General features: G+C 33.9%; 1 protein-coding gene across 1 annotated transcript in view; it reads right to left on the reverse strand.

Annotated features, from left to right (window-relative positions):
* Positions 1 to 27152, reverse strand: part of KCNU1 (potassium calcium-activated channel subfamily U member 1) — a 108140-nt gene that overhangs the window by 78600 nt on the left and 2388 nt on the right. Inside the window, exons 2-10 of the mRNA XM_015592808.1 lie at positions 26562 to 26681; positions 15041 to 15102; positions 13854 to 13944; positions 12558 to 12669; positions 11397 to 11472; positions 10109 to 10184; positions 5467 to 5637; positions 4463 to 4554; positions 2794 to 2904 (exon numbers count right to left, since the gene is read on the reverse strand). Coding sequence (XP_015448294.1) covers positions 2794 to 2904; positions 4463 to 4554; positions 5467 to 5637; positions 10109 to 10184; positions 11397 to 11472; positions 12558 to 12669; positions 13854 to 13944; positions 15041 to 15102; positions 26562 to 26681 — 911 coding nt within the window. The remainder of the gene's footprint in view (positions 1 to 2793; positions 2905 to 4462; positions 4555 to 5466; positions 5638 to 10108; positions 10185 to 11396; positions 11473 to 12557; positions 12670 to 13853; positions 13945 to 15040; positions 15103 to 26561; positions 26682 to 27152) is intronic.

Raw genomic sequence — 27152 nt, forward strand, 5'->3', positions numbered from 1 at the left:
CTATCTTCTATTACCTTTGATGACATTGTTACCAAAATTCTGCTCTTCTTCCAGTAGCAACTTTCTCATTGTTTTCCTAGCCTCTGCTAAGAGTCTCCATGCAACCCTTCCAGTCTCTACCTGCCACCAGTTCCAAGGGAAAGACCACATTTTGGCTTTTGTTATAATGGCATCTCACTTCCAGTACCAATTTTTATAACAGTTATCTCTTTCTACAAAACTAACCTTTCTGGAACTTATTGACCTAAAACAACAAATTATTTCTCATGATTTTATGCTTGGCTGGTGTCAGCAAGGTAATTCTTCTGTACTGTATAGTGTTGAGTGTGGTCATTCATGTGGGTACATTCATCAGAGAGCTGGAATGATCAAAATGATGACACACATGATCATTGTCTCTCAGCTATTTGACTGGAGTAGCTGAGAGCTGGTTGAGCCTTCTCAGCAAGAGAGACTGACTTTTTATGTGATGGCTTCGGACTCTCTTGGAGTGAAAGTTGAAATTGCTAGTCCTCTGAAAGGCCAGGCTTTCAACCAGCTTGAAACTTTATTGATTCTATTTAATGATTCTATTTAATCATTAGAATACTGGTCTGTATTCTAATGATTAAATCAAGTCACAGACCAGTCCAGATTCAAAGGGAGGAAAAGGAGACTCCATCTTTTATTGAGAAAAGTAGCATGAATGTACAGTAAGGGAAAGAAATGTTAATAGCTATATTAAAAGCAAATCTACCACAATTACGGATGGTGATAATTGCTTTAGAGGAAATATAATGGAGCAAAGAGATAGAAGGATTCAGAGAAACTAATTTAGATAGGTTGAATTGAGAAGGTCTCTTTGAGTGCTGAAGGATGAAAACAGACTAGTCATATAAGGGTAAGAGAACTTCTGAGCCAAAAGAATCAATCAATAAAGTGGCCTTTACAGAAATTCAGGAGAGACAAGACATGAACTTTGAACAGGGTTGCAATATTGAAGATGAAATAGTAGAAATAGAAACAGAATTTATTAGAGGACAAACTGATGACACTGATGAAAGCGTACACAGGGTCTGAGGGAGACGGGAGTATCAAAGACAATGCTTAGTTTTCTGTTTTAAGGAAATGTATTGATGAGATCCTCTTTACTATTTGTTTTTACTGTTGCTGTTTTATTTTTCCTGTTTTTTAAATTTGCCTGTGAGATGGAAAGGGGAACATAAATGATCTATTTGTTTTTTGAAAATATTGAGTCTAAGAGGCCTTTCTAATACTTGAGGGGGGCATAATATCCAGTAAGCATTAATTGTGTGAAGATAGAGCGACAAGTAATGTCTGCTGGAGGATATGAATTTTGAGGTCTTCGGAGTATAGATGCAATTGGCAAAATTCTAGATAGATATCTCAAACATTTTGTACCATATAACAATTTCACTCATTATCTCGACAAATACTTATGAAAACACAGCAGTACATAAAACGCATCACTTTCCATATATCTAATGATTTCCTTTTGTCTCAGTTGCATTCTATTAGCTTCTTATCACCAGTTTTAGCACTTTTTTTTTTTTTTACTATTTTTAAAGTAAAGATTCCAATAAACAAATTACTAACAAGACAAGCATGACAATGATACTGAAACAGAGCTGTTGGTTATCCATCAGTAGTACCTTAGAGGAATTCAAAATATTTATTAGTTATATCATATATGACAGCCCAAAGTTATGGTGGGTTGAAGATGTCATAATATAAAAAGTACAGAGTTTTAACTATAAAATATGTAAAGTTTAAGGTAATCTATATACATTCCTATATAAAATCAAAATGTCATTTCATATCTGGTTGACTTATTTAGTGAGTAATATCTAAATAACTAATTAACTATTTGAAAAAAAAAAGAAGTTAGTTCTCTTCACATTAAATCAAATCAATTCCAGAGAGCTTAAATATTAAAAAAAAATTATATGAAAGCATAGAAATGATAAAGAAATGTTTACTTAATTCTAGAAAAGAGAGGCTTAAGAATGTAAAAGCAAAAAGCCAAAAAGTATATGCACTGAAGTGCATGTAAATCAAATGCTTCTATATTAAAATAAAAGCACACAAAAATTCAAAGGCAAAGAGAAAAAAACATTTACAACATATGACACAAACAGTTAATATCAAAATATATTGGGTGCTTAAAAGTCAGTAAACAAATAACAAACCCCATAGAAAAGAGGATAAAAGAAAGAGGAATTTCAAAAAGGAGAGCAAACCATCAAAACACACAAAAATTGCTCAATCTCACTAGGAACCAAAGTTTTAAAGTAAAATAAAAACAATTAGAAACCACTTTGCCTACTTCAAAATCTTTTTTGTATTAAAAATGCATTTTCTGGTTTTTCATATAATACTTGACTCAGACTTTGCTTGTGAAAATGTAAACTGCATAGAACAAAAACATTATCAAGACAATCTTTTGTGCACCTATTTGAACTTCACATTGCCAAGAGTTAGAATAATAATTATGAAGTGTACCAGACTTGTGCTCAAAATTATATATAATAGTAATATGTATAGAATATCCTAAATGATAGGGGATCACTTAAATAATATTAGTACATATACAGAAAAACATCTGGCAAGATATATTCCAAAATATTTTAGAGGTTAATTCTGGTCATAAGATTGCTGCTTCTTTTCTTTTTGCTTATGATTATTTCCTAAATTTTCTATGAATATTAGAAGGGTAATTTTCTTCCATTAAAAAATATTCCCACATAATTTAAGTATTAATTTAGAGCCCATGAGCCACACAGATACACTTACTCTCCCAGAAAAACAATCTCGGTGTTGATTTCCCCTGACTTATGGCGAAGAAAATTCCTTAGGAAGGCAGTCACACTGTCAACTGTGATGTTTCCACAGACCACAATGAACCTAGGTGACAAGAACATATAAAGTGGATCATCTGAGGGACAGAAGTATCTTTCTGTCTAGATTCAGCAATGGACAATTAGCTTAAACTTAGTTTCAAATAAATTTGAATCACCCAGATTTTAAAAATAGAAACACCCAGGACTGGATTTCTATTATACAAAAGAAGCATTAGATTTCTGTAGTCTCTAGTTCATCTCACATAAGGTATGACTTCGCACATTTGAATTACACATAGCTTCTTAGGAATACAACAATAACTATCATAATTGCTAGGTTTTTCATAGTTACTTATAACTTATAATGGGCGTTAAGATGTGTAATTTGATTTGGCTTTCCACTTGATTTCTGGTTGGCTGATAATAGTCTTTTTTCACTGAGGAAAAACTGAGGCTCAGATTGTTTCACTGATTTTCCCATAGTCAAAGGCCATGGCTGAGGTAGCACCAGATTCTAGGTTATTTCAGTTTGTCTTCCCCATCTAAAATTATCTACTAGTCACAACAAAGTACGTACAATGGAGAGACACCTAGAAGCAAAAATTGAAGCATCTAACTTTTATGTTAAAAAATAGCCGTCAATTTCTTTAGGCTGAATATACAAAGAAGCTATTTTTTCCCTCCATTAATCATTTAAGGAAATGGAAAGCATAATTTTAGCCTAAGTTTACCTTAAATTTTCCAGACCTTATGGGCTCATTTATCATGTGTCACATAATCCTTTTCCTGAAATGAATCAGATCAAACTTTGGCTTATCTAGTTTATTTTATTGTTTTCATTAATTTCATTATTATTATTATTACTCTTCATACTCCTAGATTAATTTTGGTTTTCATTGAATTACATTAAAAGACAAGTCTAAGAGAGTTTATCTTCATTGTGCCTCTTTCCTCTACAGCAGACGGAGAATAAATAACAAAGAATCCATTCGAATTTAAGATCTCTGATTCATTCTTTTCTTCTTAGGTGGAAAAAAGCATAATGGAAACTGAAGAAACACATATTGACAGAGGAATAGTAAAAACAACTCCATTTCCCTTCTGGGAACAAATGGCTGTAGCACGGACAAAGGAATTGTAATCTATGAAGTACTGGCAAAGAGGTTGAAATTACTCCTCATTCTAGTAAACCTCTGTCCATGAATGAATCCACATAGTTTAGAGGAGTTTTGGCTAAGATAACTGAATTAATTATTTAAAATTCAAACCATGGCTTTAATTTGATACATTATGTGAAATTAGCCATGGGTTAACCACATGATCAAAATGAATTAGACACTTTATAATGGATATAAGAGAATAGTTAGTGATAATGAATGTAGAAATATTGCCACAATCAATATTTGACAGTGAATGACATTATCTGTCATTTTAGGTGATTGAATGCTCTTATGAGCATCGATAGTAGTTTTTATCAAGTAGCAAATATTATCTTTTTATGGTATTTATTCTAGCACAACCCTCTTTAGTGAATGAAGGTTCTTGTCAATAGGGGTTTAGAAAGAGATATATTATTAGTAGAATATCTCAAACTGTAGAAATTATACTTAAAAAGTACTTACTTCTTTCCTTTGAGTACTTCATAGGAACTGGTGTGTTTCTTCTTGTTAACAAAAAGTTCCACCATCTCAGGGATATAGTTTGCAAATAGTACCTAAAATATCAGCAAATAAAACCTTAGGACTCACTATTTTCAAGGATACTCCAAAAATCTGAGATTATGACAGAGAAAGAAGGTACATAAAATTTTCTCTCATCTAGGAGAGGAATGACTGTGAACTATATTTTTAAGGGAAGACCATTTTTCTTCCCTACTTCAGCCTTTGCATTTGGTTAAAATTTAATAAAATACTTTAGCATTCAAAATGATGAAAATGATGAAAGAAAGGACAAGCAGTAGGGGAACCTTCCTGCCTGTTTTGTTCCCTCATTACTACAAACTGCTTTTCTGACTCTGGCTTGATACTATTTGGGGACTTGGAAAAATAAAGCATATGGGACAGAGATATAATTAAATGAGAGACTTAACAATGTGGACAGAGGAATATCAGAAAGGTGTAGTGAAGAACTCTACACTACATGGTTTTTAAGGAATTGAAATTAGGAACTAAAAGAAAAGGAGGCTGCCTTTGTCCTGAATCACACACAGATGTTCACTTATCCAAAGTAAAATGCTGGTTTCGAAAGAGCTTACTCACTTGGGCTGGCAAGAACAGAACTTTCTTCAGATCAAATCTCAAATGCCTTTCCTTTTTAAAAGAAAGATTCTAATCTGATGGGCAAAAGATGAAAGAAGATAGGATTGCTCAAATCAATGTAGAAGCTAATAAGAAAAGTCTGCTCTCCTTTGTCAACCATCCTCATCCCTGGCGACTAAGGAATTACATCACATGCTCCAGAGGATGCAGTCTGGGAAAACAAGATCCATGTATATCTTTATTTTCATTTGACATCTGCTCTGAATAATGTAACATTCACTCTCAAACCTATATTATTTTATTTCTCACCATTAACCAAATGTTTTTGGTTTGTGTATATCTATTCAAAAGATAAATATATTCATCACCAAACTCCCCAGGGTGAAGAACATGATGAAAGTCCGTCCTAGGGATGTCTTGGGCACCACATCTCCAAAGCCAACAGTTGATGTTGTTGCCATGACCAGGTAAATAGACTCAAAATATGATATATTCTGTGAATTTCTGCCTTTGAGCCAGGGATCACCAGAATTTTCCACCTATCCAAAGAGAGAAGACTCAGGAAAGGTTTCTGAATGGAACCCAAGGGAAAATTTACAAAGAACAGGCAAAATATTGGATTAGTTTCACTTAATTCAATTCAAGAGAAATATTAAATGATTCCTAGGCTACTGTGAAAGGTTTGAAAATTATGGGTAGTGATTGAGAAGTCTTATTTTCTTCCACAGTGATTATTGCTGAAATCTGAGAGGACATGTAGCTTGAGCCCACGTGTGAAATGCTCCATGGGGTGGGGGTAGAGTGGCTGCTCATATCTCTTTCTTTTCATGTGGCACATCGCCACATACTAGAGCCATCATGAGACTGAGCAATTATTATTTATTCTCATTTTTCACCAGAATAGGATTCTCATTAAAGAAAGAAGCATTCAAATGAGCATTTCACATGAATGCTAGTGTCTGAGGAAAAGCAAACAAACAAGTTTACCAAGTTATTTCCCCCACTCTCCACAAAAATCTTTTCAATGATTGAAGAAAAACTCTGAAAAATATTTCCTCTGATTTTCTCCTTAAGCCACCACATTTTAAGGAAACTAAATTCATCAGATTATCTTTTTTACATGGAATAAAAAGAGTAACTTAGTCAATGGCACTATACTTTATAGTATATATATATTTAAGTATATGATATATATCATATATCATTATAAAAATGTATAAGAATTATATAGGATATATGAATTTTCCTTTATTTTTCCATTTTTGGACATTTTCCCCAAATAGCTTACTTATTTCCTAGACATTTTCCATTTCTATTTAACATAAAAATGATAAATGCTAGAGATGGTGGGGGCAAGTAGGTTTTTTGTTTTGTTGTTAAGAACCAGAATGGAAATTAGAAATAATAGTTTGCTCAGGTATGTAATCACTTTTTAAAAGCGATGTGCCCAGTGCTGAAGTTTTCTTAAGTTTGATGAATAGGTTACAAGTGTGGACTCATATTAATACCTCACTCCAAAAAATGAAAAGATTGTGTATATACAGTTAACTTCCATGGCTGGTAGTGGATTATATTGTAAAGTGTACTAATCTGCTTCTGCTGACTTCTAGAGTCTTCACTATTTTCTGAGACTATTGTACTATAAGAAAGCCAAGTTTAAATCACACAGATTTAAATACATATATTCCCCCTCTCCCTGCAGGAATACAAGAGTTGCTTGGGAGTTTCATTTATGTTAAAACTTCAGTGTGTTTTAACATCTTAGCACAGGGTTTCAATCATATCCTTGTATAATATGTTGTACAAACTAAAACAAAATTTATTTCAACTTGCAAATTTCTTTCACAATAATTTAAATAACCCTTTAGTGTTTAATGCACTCTCTTTGAGGGTATTCTTTCAGCACTGAAGAGATGGCAGCCTTCTGAGGGTCTGCTGTCTAGTTTGCTCTCCTATTAACCATGTTAGTATCAACTACTCAGTCCCAGATGGGAAGTAAGTTAAGGTTAAAATAAAGGGTTATGGACTAATGTTAAAATAGTGAATTATTATCTATTTTTGACTCCCTATTTCAAAACTGAATTTTTATGTTTTTAAACTTTATGTTTTAATTTTATATTAGATATGTTATGGAGGAGGATATAAAGCTATTCTCCCAGCTCCTCTTACCTCATCATTTGTATTATCTTATTTTTACATTGCACATGTGCGTTCCAGTTTATAACCATAATTTCCTTAGTTATGTCTTAGTTCTATTTTAAATTCATTTGGTAAGCACTACTACTACTTTTTATCATGGTTTCCTCATTCTTCAGTTCTTAGTTTTGATTCATCTCTTTTGTGGTTGGATTTTATCAATGAGATGCATTTTTTAAAAGGGGCTCATGGGTGCTAGTTTCTCTTGCATGCTTAAAGTGATAGGGTAGGTTACACTTTCTTTCACACGAAGCTTGTAGACACCATTCTATCATCTTCCTGTACTGGTTGATGTGTTCACAAAATCTAAGGCTAGTTTGATTTTTCCCCCTTTTATAGACTACTTCGCTTTGTTCTCTTTATCCTCAAAGGTCAGTAAACTGCTCCAAATATGATTGGAATAAATAATCTCGTTTTTTTTTTTTTTCCCTCTTGGATTACAGTATACCATTTAATCTATAGATTCAAAACTTTATTTTAAATATTTTTTCTGATGCCATTTGTTGCGCCCTTTTCTTCAGGACACTAATTTTATAATATGCTGAATTGACTTTGCCCATCTTCCATGTTTCTTCTCAACAGTCATTTGAGTACCTTTGTTCTTTTCCATGTCAGTATTTTTTACTCAGTCTTGCCTACCATGTTCCTGAACACATTTTTGTCACATTTATTACATTTTGGTTTCCCCTGTGGTTTTCGGCTCTACAGTACTTATTTCTTCTTCTTTTTCTCTGGTATCTTTCAGCTCATTTTTAACTCTTTAAGAACTTTTTACTTAAAATCTTATGTATTTTGTTTGAATTATCATTGTCAGTTTTTAAAGCCTTTTATTTATTTTTTTCTCAAATAGGAAGGGCTTTTTCTTAATGTTTTCCTTTGTTTCACTGGGCAAATGATCTTGTAATTGTTTTTCTTATAACTGTTATAGTAGGTAACTGTTGTTATACTGATGTCTCTCTGCTCTCCATTATACCCTCTTGTTATTTCTGGCAGAATTTAAGGATAGCACTATATTTACTACTTTCTGATTAATACTCACCTTTAAATGGTATCAACTTTTAGCTAAAGGACACTGTGAGTATGGAAACATAGTGATTTGGGATAATCACTTTTATTTTGATTTGTTATTTCAAATGTCATCTCAACAAATTTGCTATTTTCTTTGCTCTAGAATATAGCTCTTCTGTGTTTTTAACATTCCAGATGACTCACAGTGGATTCCTTTAAGTCACAAGTCTCCTTGCCTGGGTGACTGGTTATCCAATCAACAAAGACACATGTTCACATGCTTAGAAGGGTCAAGCAAAAATATTTAATGATTCAAACAAGACTGACAGAGACTGTGTCCAACCCAGGAGCATATTCTATTTACAGGGAGCAGCTAGTCTTCAACTAGGACTATTGGTGGCCTTGGGAGAGTGTTTTGCTAGAACCTTGTATCTTCCCAAAGAATCTAGAAATCAGGGGTTTTATATGAGTTCGCCATAAAAGTTAGCAAGCAGTCAAAAAATAGAAAATAAAATAAAATGTATTTTCTATTTTATTAACTAGATCAAATAAAATACAATGGAATATTATTCAACCATAAGAAAAGATGAAATTCTGCCATTTGCATCCTGGATTTTGAGATTATCATGCTAAGTGAAATGAACAAGACAGAAAGTCATAGACATAGATAACAGTTTAGTCATTACCAGAGGAAAGGAGATGAGGGGAGGTTGTAGATAAGGGTAAAGGGGATCAAATACGTGGTAATGGAAGATTTGACTTTGAGGGGTGAACACACAAGGCAATATACATATGATGTATTCAATTTAATTAAAAAGAAATAAAAATTACATAGAAATAAAAAATATATATGTATACGCCTGTAGGCCACATTTAGTATGGGAGCTCCTCATTGGAACTGTTATTGAAGGTTAAAAAAAGTCCTGTTACCATGGTTTCTCCTTTAGCATTTTCTTTCCTACTATTCTGTGATAGCCAACAGGTCTCTACAGGGACACTGATAATTGCTTTTCCCCTGTTACACCCATGCCCCAAGGTTCAATCCTCTAGATCCCAGGCCTCCACTCTACTGCTATGAAAGTATGAAAGTTTTTTTTTTTTAAGGAAAATCTCTCTTGCATGGGTGCTGTTACACCCATGCCCCAAGGTTCAATCCTCTAGATCCCAAGCCTTGACTCTGTTTGTGTAATTTTTTTTTTTTTTTTTTTTTTTTTAAGAAAAATCTCTTTTGCTTGAGTGCCTGAGAAAAGATTTGGCTGTTTTCGGATTCCTTGAGATTTGTATCACAGTTTGCATTTGGTGCTTGACAATTTTTCTTTTTTCTAGTTATCATTTTAATTTGTCTGTTTTGTTTTTCTTTTCTCAAAGGACTGTGTAGTCTTTTGACATCCCATTTCAATTTCTGCATTAGGAGAACCAAGAAAGCCTCAAAGCTTCCTTTTGCAACTCAAGAACACCTACCACACAATTCTTCAGTTTTTATGTGTGAAATTCTCTCCTTGGCTTCATTTATTGGACTCTATGTTCTTTTTTTAAAATGTTGAAACTCTTATGAAGATATAGTGATAAATTTTTCTTATTGCTTTCTAGATCCCTTTCTACGAGCAGGTTTTGAAAGCTAAAAGAGTGTGGGAGATACCTATTTGTCAGAAATATAAGGCTGGAGAAAAATCCAGAAAAGGGAAGTAAAACAACAAATCTCACATTAGTTACAGTGATGAAGACAAGAATTCATGAGGATTACCTCCATTTCGTAAAGGCATTCATGCTGGCCCACAAAATTATCATGTTTGATGAGATGCTTACCAGGTGAATGAATCCTGCAGCTGTGAACCAAGTACTGAGAACTACTGATAACAGTTTGGAAAACTTCACTGAATTGCTGGAGGAAGAAAGACAAAGAACTGTTGGGTTCTGACAGGTTCCAGAACAACTCAAATATCTCACCTTGAAAATCTTGCTACTCAAAGTGTGGTTCACAAACCTGAAGCACTGATATGCTTACCTGGGAGTGTATTAGATATGCAGAATCCCAGGCTGCACCCCTTATCTACAGATTCACAGTGTTACAAACTTCTCTGCCTAATTCGTATACACATTAGAGTTTGAGCAGCTCTAAAACACACCCACTTACACACATTTGTTCAAAAGCTTATATTTTTGTATGATATCCACTAGCTTGATAGTATATTGCTTTTCAAAATATAAGTGTATCATCATAAAATAAATGTAATAGATTGCTACATTATCTAAGTAATAGTACAAATACAGTATCCTGAAAATCCAGAATAGGCTTCCAAAATGAAATTTTGAGTAGATCACAAAAATATGATCTCGTATTGCTAAATTCATACCAGGATCTTTGTGTGAAGAGAATCAGACAAGTTCCTGTATCCTAAATAAAGCCCTAGAGTTTAGCTGAAATCTCTGTGGTTTTCAAGCAGGGCCACCTGTCATACAAGAATAGCATGTTCCCATCTCAACTTCTCCATCATGCATAAACATTTAGCAATGAAATCTGTCTGGCTTGCAATATTTGATGCTTCTAGTGAGAAAGTTAGAGGCATAGAAATTTTGAGTAGGTAACATAAGACCAAACTGCTTAAAACTTTAGAAGTATTGCTGCTCAAAGGTGGTTTGGATTTTTGTTTGCTTGTTTCTTGAGACATTGGAGTTTCTCTATTTCTGTAAGCAATAGTTCACTGCTGACACAGGACAGCTCCCCTGTTCGGAGGAATTTTCTTACATTCCTAGCCAGGGAAGATACAATTCATAATAGCAAATGTATAGAACCAAAGCTTCTGAATTGCTTTGATTTTTCATTTGGGTGGTTGGGGGAGGGAGGGAGTTAAAGACTAAATGCACTTACACACTCTCTACAAAACAAAGAAGAAACAAAAGCTTCAAAATGATTGCAAACTTTTCAGTGTGCAATGTTACTACGATGAGAAAAAAAAGTGAGCAAATAACATCTTGGAAGCTGTGGGATTTCATGATTTCTGTACTGGAAATTCTGATAAGAAACGAGTTGGATTCAAAGTTCAGTTAACATTTTAAATTCTAATCCAAACCAGTAAGTGAGGCTAGCATTTACCTGGTCTTGATGACTCTCAGAATTTGCAAGATTTTAGGGAGTTCTAGCAGCCGCAACGCTCTTAAAAACCTTAAACCTACAAAGCAATTGAAAGGAGAAAGCTGCCAAAAGAGAGGGTTACTCCAGGGAGTGGTCTGAAATATAACACAATTGGGAGTGCTTACAATCTGTTCCCGAAATGCTCAAATATATTATATTATATTATGTTATGTTATGTTATGTTATGTTATGTTATGTTATGTTATGTTATGTTATGTTATGTTATGTTATGTTATATTATATTATATTATGTTATATTATATTCAAAATATTATATTATATTGTATTGTATTATATTGTATTATATTATATTATATCCTAGGTTAAGAAGCATGTGCTCTAGTTCAAATCCTGACCCTGACACTTAATAGCTGTTGTAATCTAAAGCAATCCCTTCAACTTCTCTTGTTCCTCATCTGTAAAATGGGAATTATACTAGTACCTACCTCATAAGGTTGTTGAGCTAATATAAAGCATATAATAAGCACTACTCAACTCTTCTTTAGAATGGAAAGCAAATTATTCATAAACTACTTAAGTTCCTGACTGTAGAATTTCTATGATATGTTCCTAAGTGTTTGTATGATGCTTTACTTTACATAGTTTGATAATAACTAAGGCAAGGAATATTTTGTAGATAATAAATATACAATTACATAAAAACTGATAAAAGCCAAAAAGTGTTCATGCACTGTCAATACGTCCACATTAAAGACTAAGTTACTAATTAAGTAAATTTCTAACATGCTACAGCATGTCTGAATATGATGATTTATAGCTTTTAAAGACCAAAGGAGGCTGTTTCTCTCTGCCAAGTCCACGTGGGATCCCAGCATAAAGGTACCATAAGGGGAGGGATGCTGGGGCCTTCCTCTTAAACTGTGAATGAGCTAGTCCATTAACAATAAAGAAACATTGACATCGACTGTGCATCAGGTGCATTGCATTGCTAAGTACTGAGATTTTAAAAAAAGGGTTCTGAAAATATATTATAAAACCATACAATTACAGTGAGGAATTTTTTTTAAATGGCATTTGGGATTTAAGGAAAATGAAGGATACTTATGAATGAATGTTGAGGCTTCTTTTAGAGATTGTTCCTTATTCCCACGATATACTTACCTAGCCAATTACTCTTCAAATAATAAGAAATAAAGGTTGGTGGGATGGTAAAGATGTCTACAATTGAATTCATCTCCATCCAGAACTTGATCTTGTCATCAGCTGCCAAAAACTATGAAATGGAAAGAAAAGCCCCCAAATTCTGTTACCCTCAAGAATTCTAAAGTGAACACAAGAGTGGATTTATTTGGCTACAGTTCATTCATCAACTGAAACTTTGATCTCATTCTATTATATACATACATATATACACATATATATATTTATATCACTATCTAGGTATATATTTATATAGATATATAGATATGTATATATTTATGTAGATATAAAGTTTGTACCTTTAGTAGGTATTCAATAAATGAACATGAAGCCATTTTACTTGCCAGAGCTCAACTCTCATGCTTCAGAGTAAACACTTTGACCTTTGTGCTGCTTTTAGAGCTTTCTAACATTAGAGAGAAGAAAGAGAGAGAGAGAGAGAGAGAGAGAGAGAGAGAGAGAGAGAGAGAGAGAGAAAATTCCCTATTTGTGAGCAACGAGGATACATGATTTAGGATGGTCTTCAATGGAAAAGGTACGGCTGCCTAAAACTTTGGCGGGCCAAGGCCTGTGTTTATAAACTTCCCTATTTAAATTAAGAAAGAAGCATTTCTAGAAGGGAGAGTGTGCTGTAAAAAGATTTTGATCATCAGTGTGTCAGAGTAAGTTTTGAAGGATGGTCAAGGAAATATATATTAAATATATATATAACATATTTTTATATGTATATATAAAGTCTCCTACAAACATGGGATGGATAAATACACTGAAATCTAGATCTAGGATGGGTCCTCAATAAAGGCCTGTGGAATGAAAAAACTATTTAATATATGAGTGAAACAGAAATGAAACAAATATATAAAAGTATTTTATATAGTTATATGGCACATATGCCATCAGTGGAGCTAATGACATTTTCAGAGGATTGTTATTCAGGTTCCGCTAGCTTGTGACTGATTATTAGTACAACTTTCTCAGTGGGAGGTGAGAAGCCAATAAGGAGGACAGTGTGACAGGATGATGATATTTACAAAAGGAATCATTTTCATTTGTGTTGGCATTTTTGGCCTGGTTTATAGTTTCAGGTGCAGGAGAGAGTTATTACATCTTATTATACATTTAACAATTTAGGGAACAGACACTCTAACTTTAGAGCCTGAAAACATAGGCCAATTGCATAACCAAGGCACACACAAATCTCTTTATTTTGCACCTGTTGTTTTTATCCATTTACTCCCACTTTCAGTAGGTACTTACTCTTAATCCAAAATAGAAACTAAAGAAAACATTGAAAGTCAAATCAATAGGGATGGTTTTGTCTTGATATGAAGAACAGCTTCCAACTGGGCTAGAAAAGAAACAAGGACAGTTTGTAAAGATGTACACTACATGTGTCTATATAGGACCACATAAAGAAAAAGGTAGGCAATTTTTTATTTATTCATCATAAATGGTCAATCCAGATACTTAAGTTCACATCTCAAGGAAATTCTTTCCTCTTGGGAGTAGAGGTATGTATGAGTTAAACCACCAGACTGTGCACGGAGCTGAAAATAACAGGAAAATACCTGCTCTTCCTTTCACAGAGTTTATTGCTTCTATTTCTGTTTTACCAACGTGGATTCAGAAGCTAAGAGATTATGTAGTTCTTCTTGATTTCCACACCATTTACCCAGGCAGGACATTTTGGCTTCTATACCCTTTTGATATAGAGCTACTCTAGGTCAAGTGGACTGACCCCAAGCCAAATTCAAAGAAAATTTCCTAGAAGATCAGTAAGGCATTCACAAAGCAAAGACTACACTTTCCCTAGGATCTCTAAAGCTACCTGTCTTTTGTGGCCCTGCAATCCCAATTTTATCTCAGATGAAAATCCAAAGTAATTCTCAGAGAATCAGCATGGAGTTCAGATTAGACTGGGCTGTGCCCAAGAAACTGTCTTCACTTTGGCATAGAAGAAGGGAATACCTTCAGAGAAGAGCAGATAATAATTTGCTCCTTTCTCTCAGGTAAGGTCTAGCATGTTCCTTTCCCAAGACCACCCTAAGTTGTTTGAAACCTATGAGAAACCCTGAAATGTCTACAGAACTTCTGCTTCAACACCTAAAGAATTCAAAGGCAAACAAAGCCCTCATAAGTGGTCCAAGGGAGGAGATGGCAGCTGGAAGCTTGTAGTCCCAGAGGCCCGAGAGTAGATCTGTGCATAGCACCCTAGTCTCTAGCAATGTAGCATGGCAGGATGCAGAGGCAATTCACGTATTTTTTGTGGAGTTGCTTTTAGTGCTTCCTGGGTGAGAACTAAACACTTATCCTTTTATTATGAGCTTGTGTATGTGAATATATTTGAAAGTGTATTAACCATTTTTCCTGACAGAAAATTCAAAATTAGCTGGCAACCTAATGATACAATATCTCAGACAAAGGTGAGTAGGGATTTTACTCACTCAGTAGAGTTGATGAAATAGATTATAAGAGACCCGATGCTTAGTACAAAGACAAGGATCATCTGAGGAAAAGAAAATAGAGACAAAGGTAAAAATTCATTTTATTGACATGAATATAGATGAATAAACAAATCTGCTTTTGTTTTCATTTCGCCTATATATATGTAGTCATTTTTTCACACATTTCATTTATGTTAGCATTCATTCATTTATTCATTCATTCTTGGAACTTTACTGGGTATTCAATAAATGAACATGTATCCACCCGTTTTATTTACCTAATTTTAACTCTCACACACTACATAATAAAGAGTTTGTTCTTCCTGCTGCTCCTAAAGCTTTCTGATCTCAAGAAGTCCTACCATTTATTCACTCATTCACACATCAAACATTTATTAAGTGCTTTATATGTGTTATGTATTTTGTTACGTGCTAGAAAATGATGGCTATTGCATATAGACTTTGGAGTTGAATTGTCCATGATATTGTGGAAGAAAGGGTCTAAAAGATGGTGAGAATTTTGAGAGGATGAAAAATGCTACAAGTGAAAAAAAGAAAATGAGTGCTTTTAACCTACCAACGTATCTGGTCTATAAAATAAGCGGAGCTTGTAGAATATAATTAGAAATTTACCCATTCAAAACCCTAGATGCATTTAGATGAAATCTTCCACAGCCCCCATGACTTTTCAGGTCTACTTTAGGTAAGCGAACATTCTTCCAGCTATTTCTAGTTTCCAAACCATTTGTTTCTTTAATGTGTTTAGTCCAGTTTAGTAGTAACAATAAAACTGAATTTTATTAATAATTAAAGCTTTACTCCCTCCTAGCTCAGGTGTCCCTTAGAAAGGTTATGTATTTTGGGAAAGTGGTCAGTTTCTTCTTTATTAACCTTCTTTTGAATTTTTAATCTTAGTTTCCCACTGACTAGGCCTCTCCAGAATTGTTCATGAGTTGTTTCATTGCTTTTTGGAGATCTCAATTCAATTCATATTCAAATTCAATAAATATTTTTTTAGTACCTATCATAATCCAAGTATTATTCTGGTGATTGGGACATTTTAGTGAATAACATATACAAAGATTCCACCTTTATGGAGCTTAGAGTCTAGACAATCGATAAAGACAATCAATATATAACTTATATGATATGTTAGAAGATACATGCTAGAAAAATAGAGCAAAGTAAAGGCGATCAGAAACACAAGGAGGGGGGCAGAAGGGTTGCAGTCTTGGTCATATTTAATTGCTAAGTGTCCCATCTGTGGTTCCCTGGAATTGGGTGAAAGCATATTCCCTCACCAATTGCTCACAAATCTTTCCTCAGTACACCTCACACTCTTGTATTCTGCTATATTCCTTATCCTCCAAATGCCTTCTTAAGCAGGTAAGAGGAGACTCTAGCATTTCACCCACATCTGGTCCATGGGCCAGCTCAAACATTCTTTGCCCCAACAAACACTGGAAAGATGGAATATCTCCAGTGTGACAACTTCTCTGTCACAGAGCTGCTAGCTGGATAGTCCCTTATCACAAATGAACCAGATGTCAGGCCTCTGTGTCCCCAAAGTTCGAAGAGATGTAAATTGAAATTTCTAAGTGCTCTCTCTTAAACTTCAGTCCTTAGACTTGACATGAAAAAAAGTCCTCCCACGTCTCTGCCATAACAGAGTTTGCTCTAAAAATCCTTTTATTTCCAGTATATCCTAATTTATGTGTGATAGGGTAAGATATTGAGACCTCCAACTGGTTTTCTTCCAATTTCTTTTTAAGTGGCAGCGTTGCAGCTCACTTACAACATGGTAGTTGTTACTGAGATCTATTTTCTCAGGGTCTCAGCTCTTACTATGTTACGTTTTAACATCTAAAGTATTGATGAGATATTACTAAGTTTGTGGGTCTCAAAGAGATTCAGTTAGAAATGTAATCCGCAGCTCAGGAAAAATGTTAGGAGAGAATGTGTGTGTGTGTGTGTGTGTGTGTGTGTGTGTGTGTGTGTGTGTATCAGGATATTGATAATTATTAATAAATAGTTTGTATGAAATCTTTTTCCTTCCCTTGACATATGATCTTATTTTTATCCCTTACTAAATCTTTATAAGTGATTCTTCAAGTATAAATTCTTCATACATTGACAAGTTTACACCCTCTAAACCATAGAAATTAACAAAAAACCAAAAGTTTTGATTTATTGAAACTAAGAACAATACCAATCTTATGCCACAAACCTAAAGAATAATATCCAGAAATAACATATAATAAAAAGCAAAATGTATTCCAAACCAAAAAAAGTCACTGGGAGCTAAAAGCTTGTGAACACTGTTCAGTGGGTCAAGTAAAAATGGAAGATAAATCTGAGAGGACCTGTAAATTTCTCTTGGGTTGGCGGGGCAAAATCCAGAAGTGCTGGCTGTTTGGCAGCGGTAGAAAGCTCTCCCCCTGAGGTGCTGATTGAAGATGGAGCGACAAAGCCAGAGGGACCTTCGAGGAGATGCTCTGAGGCCAAGCTATCGTCCAGAAGGAACCTCTTAAGCAGCAGCAATGCTTCTTTCTCAGAAACACCTTGCAAACCAGTCAGAGAAAAATAAACTGAAAAATTTGGAACCTCATCCTGAGAGAGTTTTGTCTGCAGAGTTGTTTGTTGGTCACAGCATTATCCCTCAGGTTTGTCTTTGTGGGAAAACACACAAATTGATGCTTTGATTTCCACAGTGGGGATTAAAGCCTTCTATTTAGTTGGTAGGGAGTTATGGGTGTCTTCAGAATACAAACAGAAGCCAACAGTTAACAAGAGATATTATGAAAACTCTAAATCTTCATTTATGAATATGAGCAGATAATGGAAAATTGACAGTTATATGGGAAGTGTGAGAAAATAAGAAGATCAGAGAAAAGAGATAAAAAGACCTCCAATGAAAGAGCTAGCATAGACTATGTAATTAAACTTTAAAAAATTACAATTAGTGTTCTAAGTGAGATTCTAAAAATCTATTAAATAGTATTGGAGGACTAGAAACGCAAAAATGGGAATATGGAAGGTATCAAAGAGGTGTACCTGCAAGAAGCTACACCCCAGTACTGGGTGAGAAATCAACAAAAAGAGGTCAGGATTACCAACACTTCGCATTTTATAAGAGGTGCCCTGTGGAGCTGAGTATCAGACCTGGGAGGGGGGCCCCTGGCTTGGCTGGTTATGGTTCCTCTGAGGAGATGCTATGAGCCTGGTTCTGGCAGTTTTGGGAAGAAACTAGAAACAGGATCCAAGTACTGCTACAGAAATGAAAAGATGTTGGTTAGCTGAGGCTGAAAAACAGAGATACAAAACATGGAAGGAGCAGTTCCCTTCCCCTCCTTTAGGCTTCCTGTCTCCTATTATACCCACTGTTGGCAGAACTTAATAAGGGAGCTGACAAAAAAGATATGTAATTGCTGAGCACTGGCCTCACATCACACAGGGTGAATTTGGAGCTGAGAAACAAGAGCTTAGTATCTAGCCGGTAGCCTTAAGTGTTAGAAGACATTGAGACAGCATTCACTAAGACTTTAGAAAAAAAAAAAAATGCAAGCAAAGAATCCTACACCCAACCAAATTGCTGTTCACATCTGAGAGCAAAATAAAAAATCATTTTTTGGATATTCGAGGGTTCAGAAAGTATACTATTCATACTTTCCCTAATAAATGAATATGAGAAGTACTCAAAAAAAAAAAAAGGAAGGAAAAACTCAGAAAGTTAAAATACTTAAGAAAAAGTGGTGTCTAATAAAAGGTAAAAATAGTGCAATCTTTAACCCTAAAGCAATTATTAAGTAAAAAAATCTTACCAAATGTATAATGCTAAAAATAAACACACAAACAAACAAACAAACCCATAACAATAATTTAGAACTGAATGTTCAGATAAGTTCAATAATCAGGAAGGAAGGAGAGATGGTGTGGAGGAAAAACATGCCAAAGATTTCATGTAAGTGGAGGACACATGTATAAAACATGCAGAGATACATGGAGGAATACAGAATGGAAAGTTTGTTTTGAATTAGATTTATCTAACATATCTACAATATTCTATTAAAATGGAATTATCCAAGTCAAAGATGTAAAAAAATAAATAAAGTTAATAAAAAATAACAAATCAGAAACAGAAATCTCAGCCAATGATCAGTGCTTCTTATACTCTGAATCGTTTACATGTATTATCATGTAATACATAACTCTCCCTACAATACTTTAAGGAGGTTATTCACATTATATAAATAAAATCCAATTTAGAAAAATTGACTTGCCTAAGGTTACACAGTAGAAAGCGGAGGAGCCAATGTTTGAGTCCGTGTTTCAAAATTTACTATCACCATGTAATTCTGCCTTTCCAGTAAGATAAGGAACTCAGACTGTGACAGCTCTTCATCATGTGTCAATACCCATTCTTCCTTTTTTAAGTAACAGACCACCCATTTGTTTTTCAAAGTGACTGATATTACATATTCTATTATGCAGCAAATTTAAACTCTAAATATTACAAAGACCAATAAAATAGATGACTGTAAGGAGAATAATTAAATGTCCCTGGTAAATTAACAAATAAATGTACAGTTGATAAAAGAACAATATCCAACTACATAATATTTATAAGAGACATAATTGACAGAAAGATTGAAAGAGAGCTGGGCAAAGACATCTCAATGAAGTATAAATAAAATGAAAATGTTACATATTAATATTGTATTCTAAAATATTCCAGCTCCACCAAAAAACTAAAATAAACCCCACTGAATGTGACAAAAATGGATATTTCATATTGATTAAAGACACAGTCAAGAAAACATAATAGGTAACTTTACACATTAATTGATGTTATATAAGATATATAACATATATATACTTAAGATATATATAATTCAAAATATGTCAAAAATGTAATATTTGATAAAACTATAAAATCATAAATGAAAAATTTTTGCATGCCCTTTCAATCAGTGAGCAAATAATTGCAGATATGGAAAATATATATAACAAAATTAATAGTGCTTATATAACAAACAGATAATACAGCACATATTCTTTCAAAAGTCCATTAAATAGTAATAAAAATTGATCATGTACTAGGTAACAAAAAATTTCCCCATAAATTCCATAAACTAGAAATCATAAAGGCAGTGGTATTCTTGGTCCATAAATTTTACTAAAGTAGAAAAACAGCCACTCTATCTACAAGATAAAAGCATACAACATTCCTCTCAATAGATCATGTCTTAAACAAGAAATTAAAATAAAATTTAAAAAATCTTAAAGGCGGATTAGGCATTAATAAAAATAAGAACATAACATTACTTGCCAAATGAGATACGGCCAAAGTAGTAGTCTGAGGGGAAAATTTTTGTAAATTAAATCAACTGAAGAAGCCAGAAGCATTAGACCAGCTGTCATAGTTGTCCACGATGAAGGCTGTGCAAGCGTGGTGGGGCCTGGCACTGGGTGTGCAAGGTGCTGAGCCAGACCAGGTGGAGCTGCCAGAGAACTGAGTAAAGGAACCTTAGGTTGACAAGGGTATGACCACAAGCCGTTGGCAGGACTGACTGAAGAGGAAGTATAAGTGAGACCTCAGGAAGAGTCAGTTCATCGAAATTGCCCCAGCGATGAAAATAGGTAAAATCTATGTTTGGAGAACCAGTGATCAGTAATTGACCAACTGGATGATTTGGAAGGAAACAAAGTTCTGGCCAGAACCCTTACGGCACAGATTCAGGAAGCTGTGAAAAAAGAAGCAATTTGAGAAGAACCGTGCTGGTTCTGCAGAGTTACAGGCAACTGTCTAACATAACTCCTATACTACTTTCCACCAAGCACTGAAGAACCGTGAGCCTGGGATGGGCTGGCACCCATCCTCAAGGGTGGCCTTTTCTGCTGGATTCTTGTGTTGTTAGCTGACCAGTGTAGTGCTTCTTGGCCTTTAAGGGGATGATTACAAAGTGCAGGGAGAAGTAACTGCGGATGGTGGTGCCCGAGAAGCTGTCACATGAGCTGCTGGAGGCTTTCCACAACCAGCGAGGGTGATCAAGAAGTAGTACCTGCACAAGATGGCAGAGGCTAACCACTCACTGCCCAGCCCTGGCTCACTACCTCTGGTGATAGAAGGACAGTTGTGGCTCCAGAAGGAGCCCAGGGCCCTCTGCCACAAGAAACAATGTAAGCCACTGACACATTGAAAAAATAACCTGTGGGTAAGGACGTTACTTTTTAAAGGCAAGCTTCCTAAGGTGGAGCAATATGTATATTGTTCGTTAATCTTTCTTTCTTTAGGGGCTAGAACTTCCCCCTGCCCCATATGTCCATTTGGGAATTTCTCCCAATACACTCAGGGCCCATCTAGTCAATTCTTCTCCAAGCTTAGACTGGACCTTTGGATGGCAAAAAAAGAAACAGATTTAGTATAAAGTAAAGGCTTATTAAAAAAATTCTCACTCTTAACAGGTAGGCAACATGTGACATAGTATTACCATTCATTAGAACTGACTTGAGAGGGAAAAATAAAATTAAACAAAATAAATAGGAAAAGAAAGCACACTGAAATTAAAGATAAGAAAAATATCAATTATCCACAAATATATATATATATCATGAGACTACTGATAAAAATATATGTGTATCATGAGACAACTGAAGTATATATATCTCCAGTAAGGCTAAGTGAGACCCAAAGAGGGAAATCATAGCCCATCATGAGAGGAAATGGTGTAATTTAGGAGTAGAGAGAGAAAAACAGTATTCTTTCTAACCAAAGGTGGAGTTTAATCAATGGAGCAGTCAAGGACACCTTCAAAGTTGAATTCTCTCTATGGCTCTTTCTTTGGAAAATGTCCTGTGCCTTTGAAATACAAAGGTGGCTCTATTATTTATTGTCTGCACACATCAACTTTTAAGAGTGCAAGAGACTCTATTAATGATTATACCAGCATGATTTGCAAAAACCTGCACTTAGGATCATCTTGATATGTCATGTTGATTCAGTAATTACTGCTTAACACCTCTAAGAAATAGTAATTGAGTGGAAAAATGGGGAAAACAGGTTTGAAATCTCAAGATAGGTGCAAAAAACTAAAATAATCTAAATTTTATGACACCTGTCTCTATATTTTTTAAAATTTCCTCTGGATTGAATTATTATTACAGTTGTTAAGACACATTTGATTAAAGCAATGTAACTATATTATAAATTCTGATAATTAGCAAACAAAAAGTAAAACCATATTGGAAATTCATTCAAATGTGATAGATTTTTAAAATTCATGTGTGTATTTATGGATAGGAATCATTGCTAAAGTTCAGCATCTTATGTATTAACTCATTTATTCATTGAAATAAACGACCTATAGAGTATTTTTCTTCCCCATTTCATAATTTTTACATTTTATCTCTATGCATCAGACTCTTCACTTCTCAAAGGAGATGATAGTACCTCTCTTTTGTAAAACGGATTGCAAAAATATGATAGGTGAACTAACATAATGAATCCTCAGATCTCTTTTAATAAGATCTATGAAAGTTGGAGAACTGGCGGTAACTGCTGGCCCTTCAGAAACCCGTCGGAACCCCTTTCCCCTTCTTCCCAGTGGGTATATTCCAATTTGAAGACATGAGATCAGTGGACTAACCTGAAATTCAGATCTAATGTTACCTCCACTGGCTCCATTAGTCATTCACTTTACTATTCTAAACAAATGCCAGAAGGAATAAAACATTTTATTATTTCAAAACTTAAATTCTGTAGATACAACTTATAGAAGAGAAGAAATGTCTTAGGTTGCCTAAACACCTAGAGAAAATGTATCTGATAATGTTGCTGAGAATCTGCAGGTTTGAAGGAAGAAACTGGTAGTAGTGGATGGAGATAGGGGTAAGAAAGAAACTAATTTTTACTATGTCTTCTTTGATACTTTTTGAATATTTTACCATGTGTATAAAGAGACAAACAATGTAATCATCTACAAATAATCAATGTAAATATTGTTAAGTATTTCCTACCAATCTTGTCTTTATTTATATGATAAAGATTTCTAAAGCATAGTCTCATACTATATAACAAAATGAATTCCTGATGCTCGATGGTATATTAAAGATAAAATATGAAATAATGAAAAAATAGATGCAGATAAAGCATCTCAAGGTGGTAGAAAAGGCTTTTAATATAAACAATGAATATAAAGTATGAAGAGACTGATAATTCCTAGTATGTTTTATGTTTTCTAATTTTTTCTACAAGTAGCATTATATTACAAAAGTTAGCAAAACCCAAGAAAATAATCGTCTATTTTCCCAGTATCATATTAGAAATATTCTTTTTCATTTCCAAATGAATCGTGATCCTTCCTTTGCTCATTTAGTTGTTCTGTATACTAATATTGACAATTGTTGCTCTAGCTAAGGGCTTATTTACTTATCTACAGGAAGGATTACACATTCACAGAAAAGACTGCACATCAGAGTAACAGAGAAACAGTTGATTACACAATTAACAGCATCCCTCCACCCTTTTCCCCGTCAAAAAAGGAACAGAGGGTTTTTGGTCTAGGACTACATTTGGAATTAAATTAAGAAGAAAAGCCCCCAATGATGGTTATAAAAACATGCCTCGTGATAACTAACACAACAAACCCATTAAATTGAATGATAATTTGCCGTGTTCTAATCTCTAGAAGGTATCCTGTTTTGAAGATAATATTTCTTCCCTTTGATTTTTGGAATTCTCTTCCTTCTTATTTTGTCTTTTTCTTTTCTTTCTTCTTTTCCTTTTCCTTCTCCCTACTCCCCTCTCCCCCCACCATCCTATCCTCCTGTTCCTCCACCTTCTTTTTATTCTTCTTCCACTGGGTAGTTAGCCATGAATCCTTCCCCAAAGCATTAAATACATTAGTCTGTGGATATTTTTGATTAGCTATCTTTGAGGGGTTTGATATACATACCATGCCTTCATTGAAAATGAAAAGTAAGGAGTTTTTTGTTCATTCATTTATTTATTTATTTATTTATTTATTCATTCATTCATTCATTCATTTATATTGTATTTTCTATGTCCTGAGACTGTTTAATTAGTATTAGAGAAATTCACTTGTTGAAGATTTGATTGACTAGACCTTGAAATCATCTAGATCTCCCATAGGAAGAGGAGGAGAAAGGGTGGTGGTAGTTAATGACAACTAGGTCTTTGACTACATCTTTAATTCTTCTAGATATTTGGTCAGTTTATTTTTTCTTTTGTGGTCAGTTTTGGTAATTTATATTATCCTAAGGAATTATCCAATTTTCAAATTTAATTGCAAACACATTTTTCAAATTCCTTTTTATCTTATTCTCTCATTGTAATGTCTTATTTCAGAAGTATTTCTGTTTTTTCCCTCTTTTCCTTGCTTACATTAGCTATGTATTTCTCTATTTTATTGTTTATTTCAAATAATCAGCTGTTTTTTAATTCATTAATTTCTGAATCTCTTTTTGTATTTATTCTGCTTAGATTTAATGTATTTTATTTCTCTAACTTTTTGAGATTGATATTTAATTCATTTATTTTAATTATTTTTATTATTGAAATAAGTTTTTATTGTTATGCATTTAACACAGAACCACTCTCATCTTTAGTTGCAGGTGACATGTAGTGTTTTCATTATCTTTACCATTTAAATCAAGAGTCATTAAAGATATTTAAAAATTTTTAGCTTCATGGTCTTTGTTTTTGGTTCTTTTTTCCTGGGTTTAGTTATTATTTTTTTTTAACTGTTTATTGCTCTCTGTTCAGTTAAGATCATCTGTCTTTACTTTGTATGTTTTATAACTGGAATTTTTTTGTGTGTAGCCTAATATATGCTGAATTTTTACAAATAGTCTATAGACTCTTGAAAGTTTAATTTGTTTTCAGCATATGGAGTTTGATCATTTTGATAAGCTCTCTCATTAATTAAGCTACTGCGGTCTTATGATTATGATTATTTTTTATTTAGTATGTCTTGATATAAGTAAACTAAAGGTCCTGCTACCTACATGTTTTTAATGTCTTTTTAAAATTTTTTTGTATTTTTTATTTATTAATTATCTTGAAGTTATATTTTTGATATACTGGTTGGTATTCATGATGTCATATCTTGGTTGAGGTTGGTTACATTTATCATTACAATGGTTATGTGTTGAATTGTGTCCCCACAAAAAGTTAAGTTGAAGTCCTGAACCCCAGTACCTCAGGAAGTGACCTTATTTGGAAATAGGATCTTTGCAGATGTATTCAAGTTAATTAAGGAAAGGTTATGAGGATGGACTCTGATCCAATATGACTGGTGTGCTTATAAAAAAGGGAAATTTAGTAGATGTTATAAGTTCTTTTCTGCCTCACTCCTTTAATACATTGTTTCCGATATTATCATATAGTCCAACATGATTTGAACATTTGAAGAAATGCTAACCAAGAAATCCCTAACATAATTGGAAAGAATCACAAATTCCTTTTCTAATGGGTCATGCAGACAGGGATTTCAGAAAAAGACCAAAACTTTAGAAAGAAAAGAAAGTCACATTTCCAGATGATTCAACATTCTCTGCAGATTTTATCAAAGAAATTTTATTTATATACTTCCAAATAAGTTTGAAAAATTAATTATATCTGAATTAAAAACATTAACTAGAAAAAACAATATTTTTACTAATTACAAAAAAAGCAAAAGATAAACTTTAGCTCACATTTGTCTACTTTCATCATACCACCATCTGATGGCAGTATACCCTCAAATTACAGATTTCAATTTTTTAATGTTTCAGATCAAACTCTACTACTGAAATGATAATCAGTGCAATATTCATTTATAGGGCAACTGCTTTTTCCAGGCAATGGGACATAAAATGGGAGCTCATAGTAAACTGGGGGGAGAGGTATATGCACAGATAATTTTATAACAGTGTTCAATGTATATTATAGAAGCTTAGAGATGGATTCTTAGCCTAACATGGAGATAAGGTAAGATTTCCCCAAGACGATGATGTTCGGATTGAGTTTTAATATGTCCAGGTTATCCAGATTAAAATAGGAAGTAATATGATAAATATTAAAGAAGGGCAAAAAAGACTAGTTTGTATTATTAAGAAAAGAGGCTATTGGATTTAAAGAAGGGGAAAATATCTGTACATTTCAGGCCAGATGATCCACTAAATATCAACATTTCTTGAACCTCTGCTATATGCTAGATACCCACACAAAGAGAATAAAATGGATACAATCTTCGCCCTAATAAAGCTTTTCTCCTGGAGGAGAGACTGACAATAAATATAAAACATAATGCCAAGTAATTATATTCACTCCGAAGAAAAAGCAGGCAAAATAAGGGATAGAGAAGGTAGACACGAGATGGTGATTGGGAGATAGTGATATTTTAGATAAGGCCACCAGGGAGCATTCGATGCTTACCTGGGTGATAAAATTACATATACTGACTATAATTACTCTCATAGCTAAATTTTATTAACAAGGTAACAATGAGAATGTACTTACCAACACCTGCCCCACAACAGTCTGTGCCGAAAGCAACATTTCTATACGGTCACGAAATACTCCATGGAGGTAGAGATTTCTTGACTGATTCAAATTGATTTTCTTGGACAAGATTAGTTCCTGTAAGCAAGAGAAAGGAATTGAGTGTGAGCCAGATCTCAGAGAAAGTAATTTGTTTTATGTATGTTGATAGATCCTTCTGATGTGGTATCAGCCCTAAATCACCCCACCTTGTCCATTCCAACCCAGGGAACTCCAAGTTGCTTATTCCATATTTCATGGAATGAATTTTACTGGATTTGCATTTTTCTGGTCTGCTGCAGAGCTTTTTAACTTTGAATTCTACTGTTTTCATGATGCCTTTATTAGATACTCTTATCCCAAACCCTTCAAACAGGCATTAATGATCAGGATTGGGAGCAGCATGCTTCTTTCTGCTCCAGAAACAAGTTTCTTATGCTTTTCTGTCCAGATACATGGACAAAGAAAAAAGATTACAAATTGATTTTTAGGCGATTACTTAACTATCTGCTTTTTTGAGAGAAAAAGGAGGAGGAAAGTTTTAGCAATTTTATGTTGCTTTTACTTTCT

This window comes from Pteropus alecto, unplaced genomic scaffold (genome assembly GCF_000325575.1).
Source record: "Pteropus alecto unplaced genomic scaffold, ASM32557v1 scaffold24, whole genome shotgun sequence".
In the NCBI taxonomy this organism is placed as follows: Eukaryota; Metazoa; Chordata; class Mammalia; order Chiroptera; family Pteropodidae; genus Pteropus; species Pteropus alecto.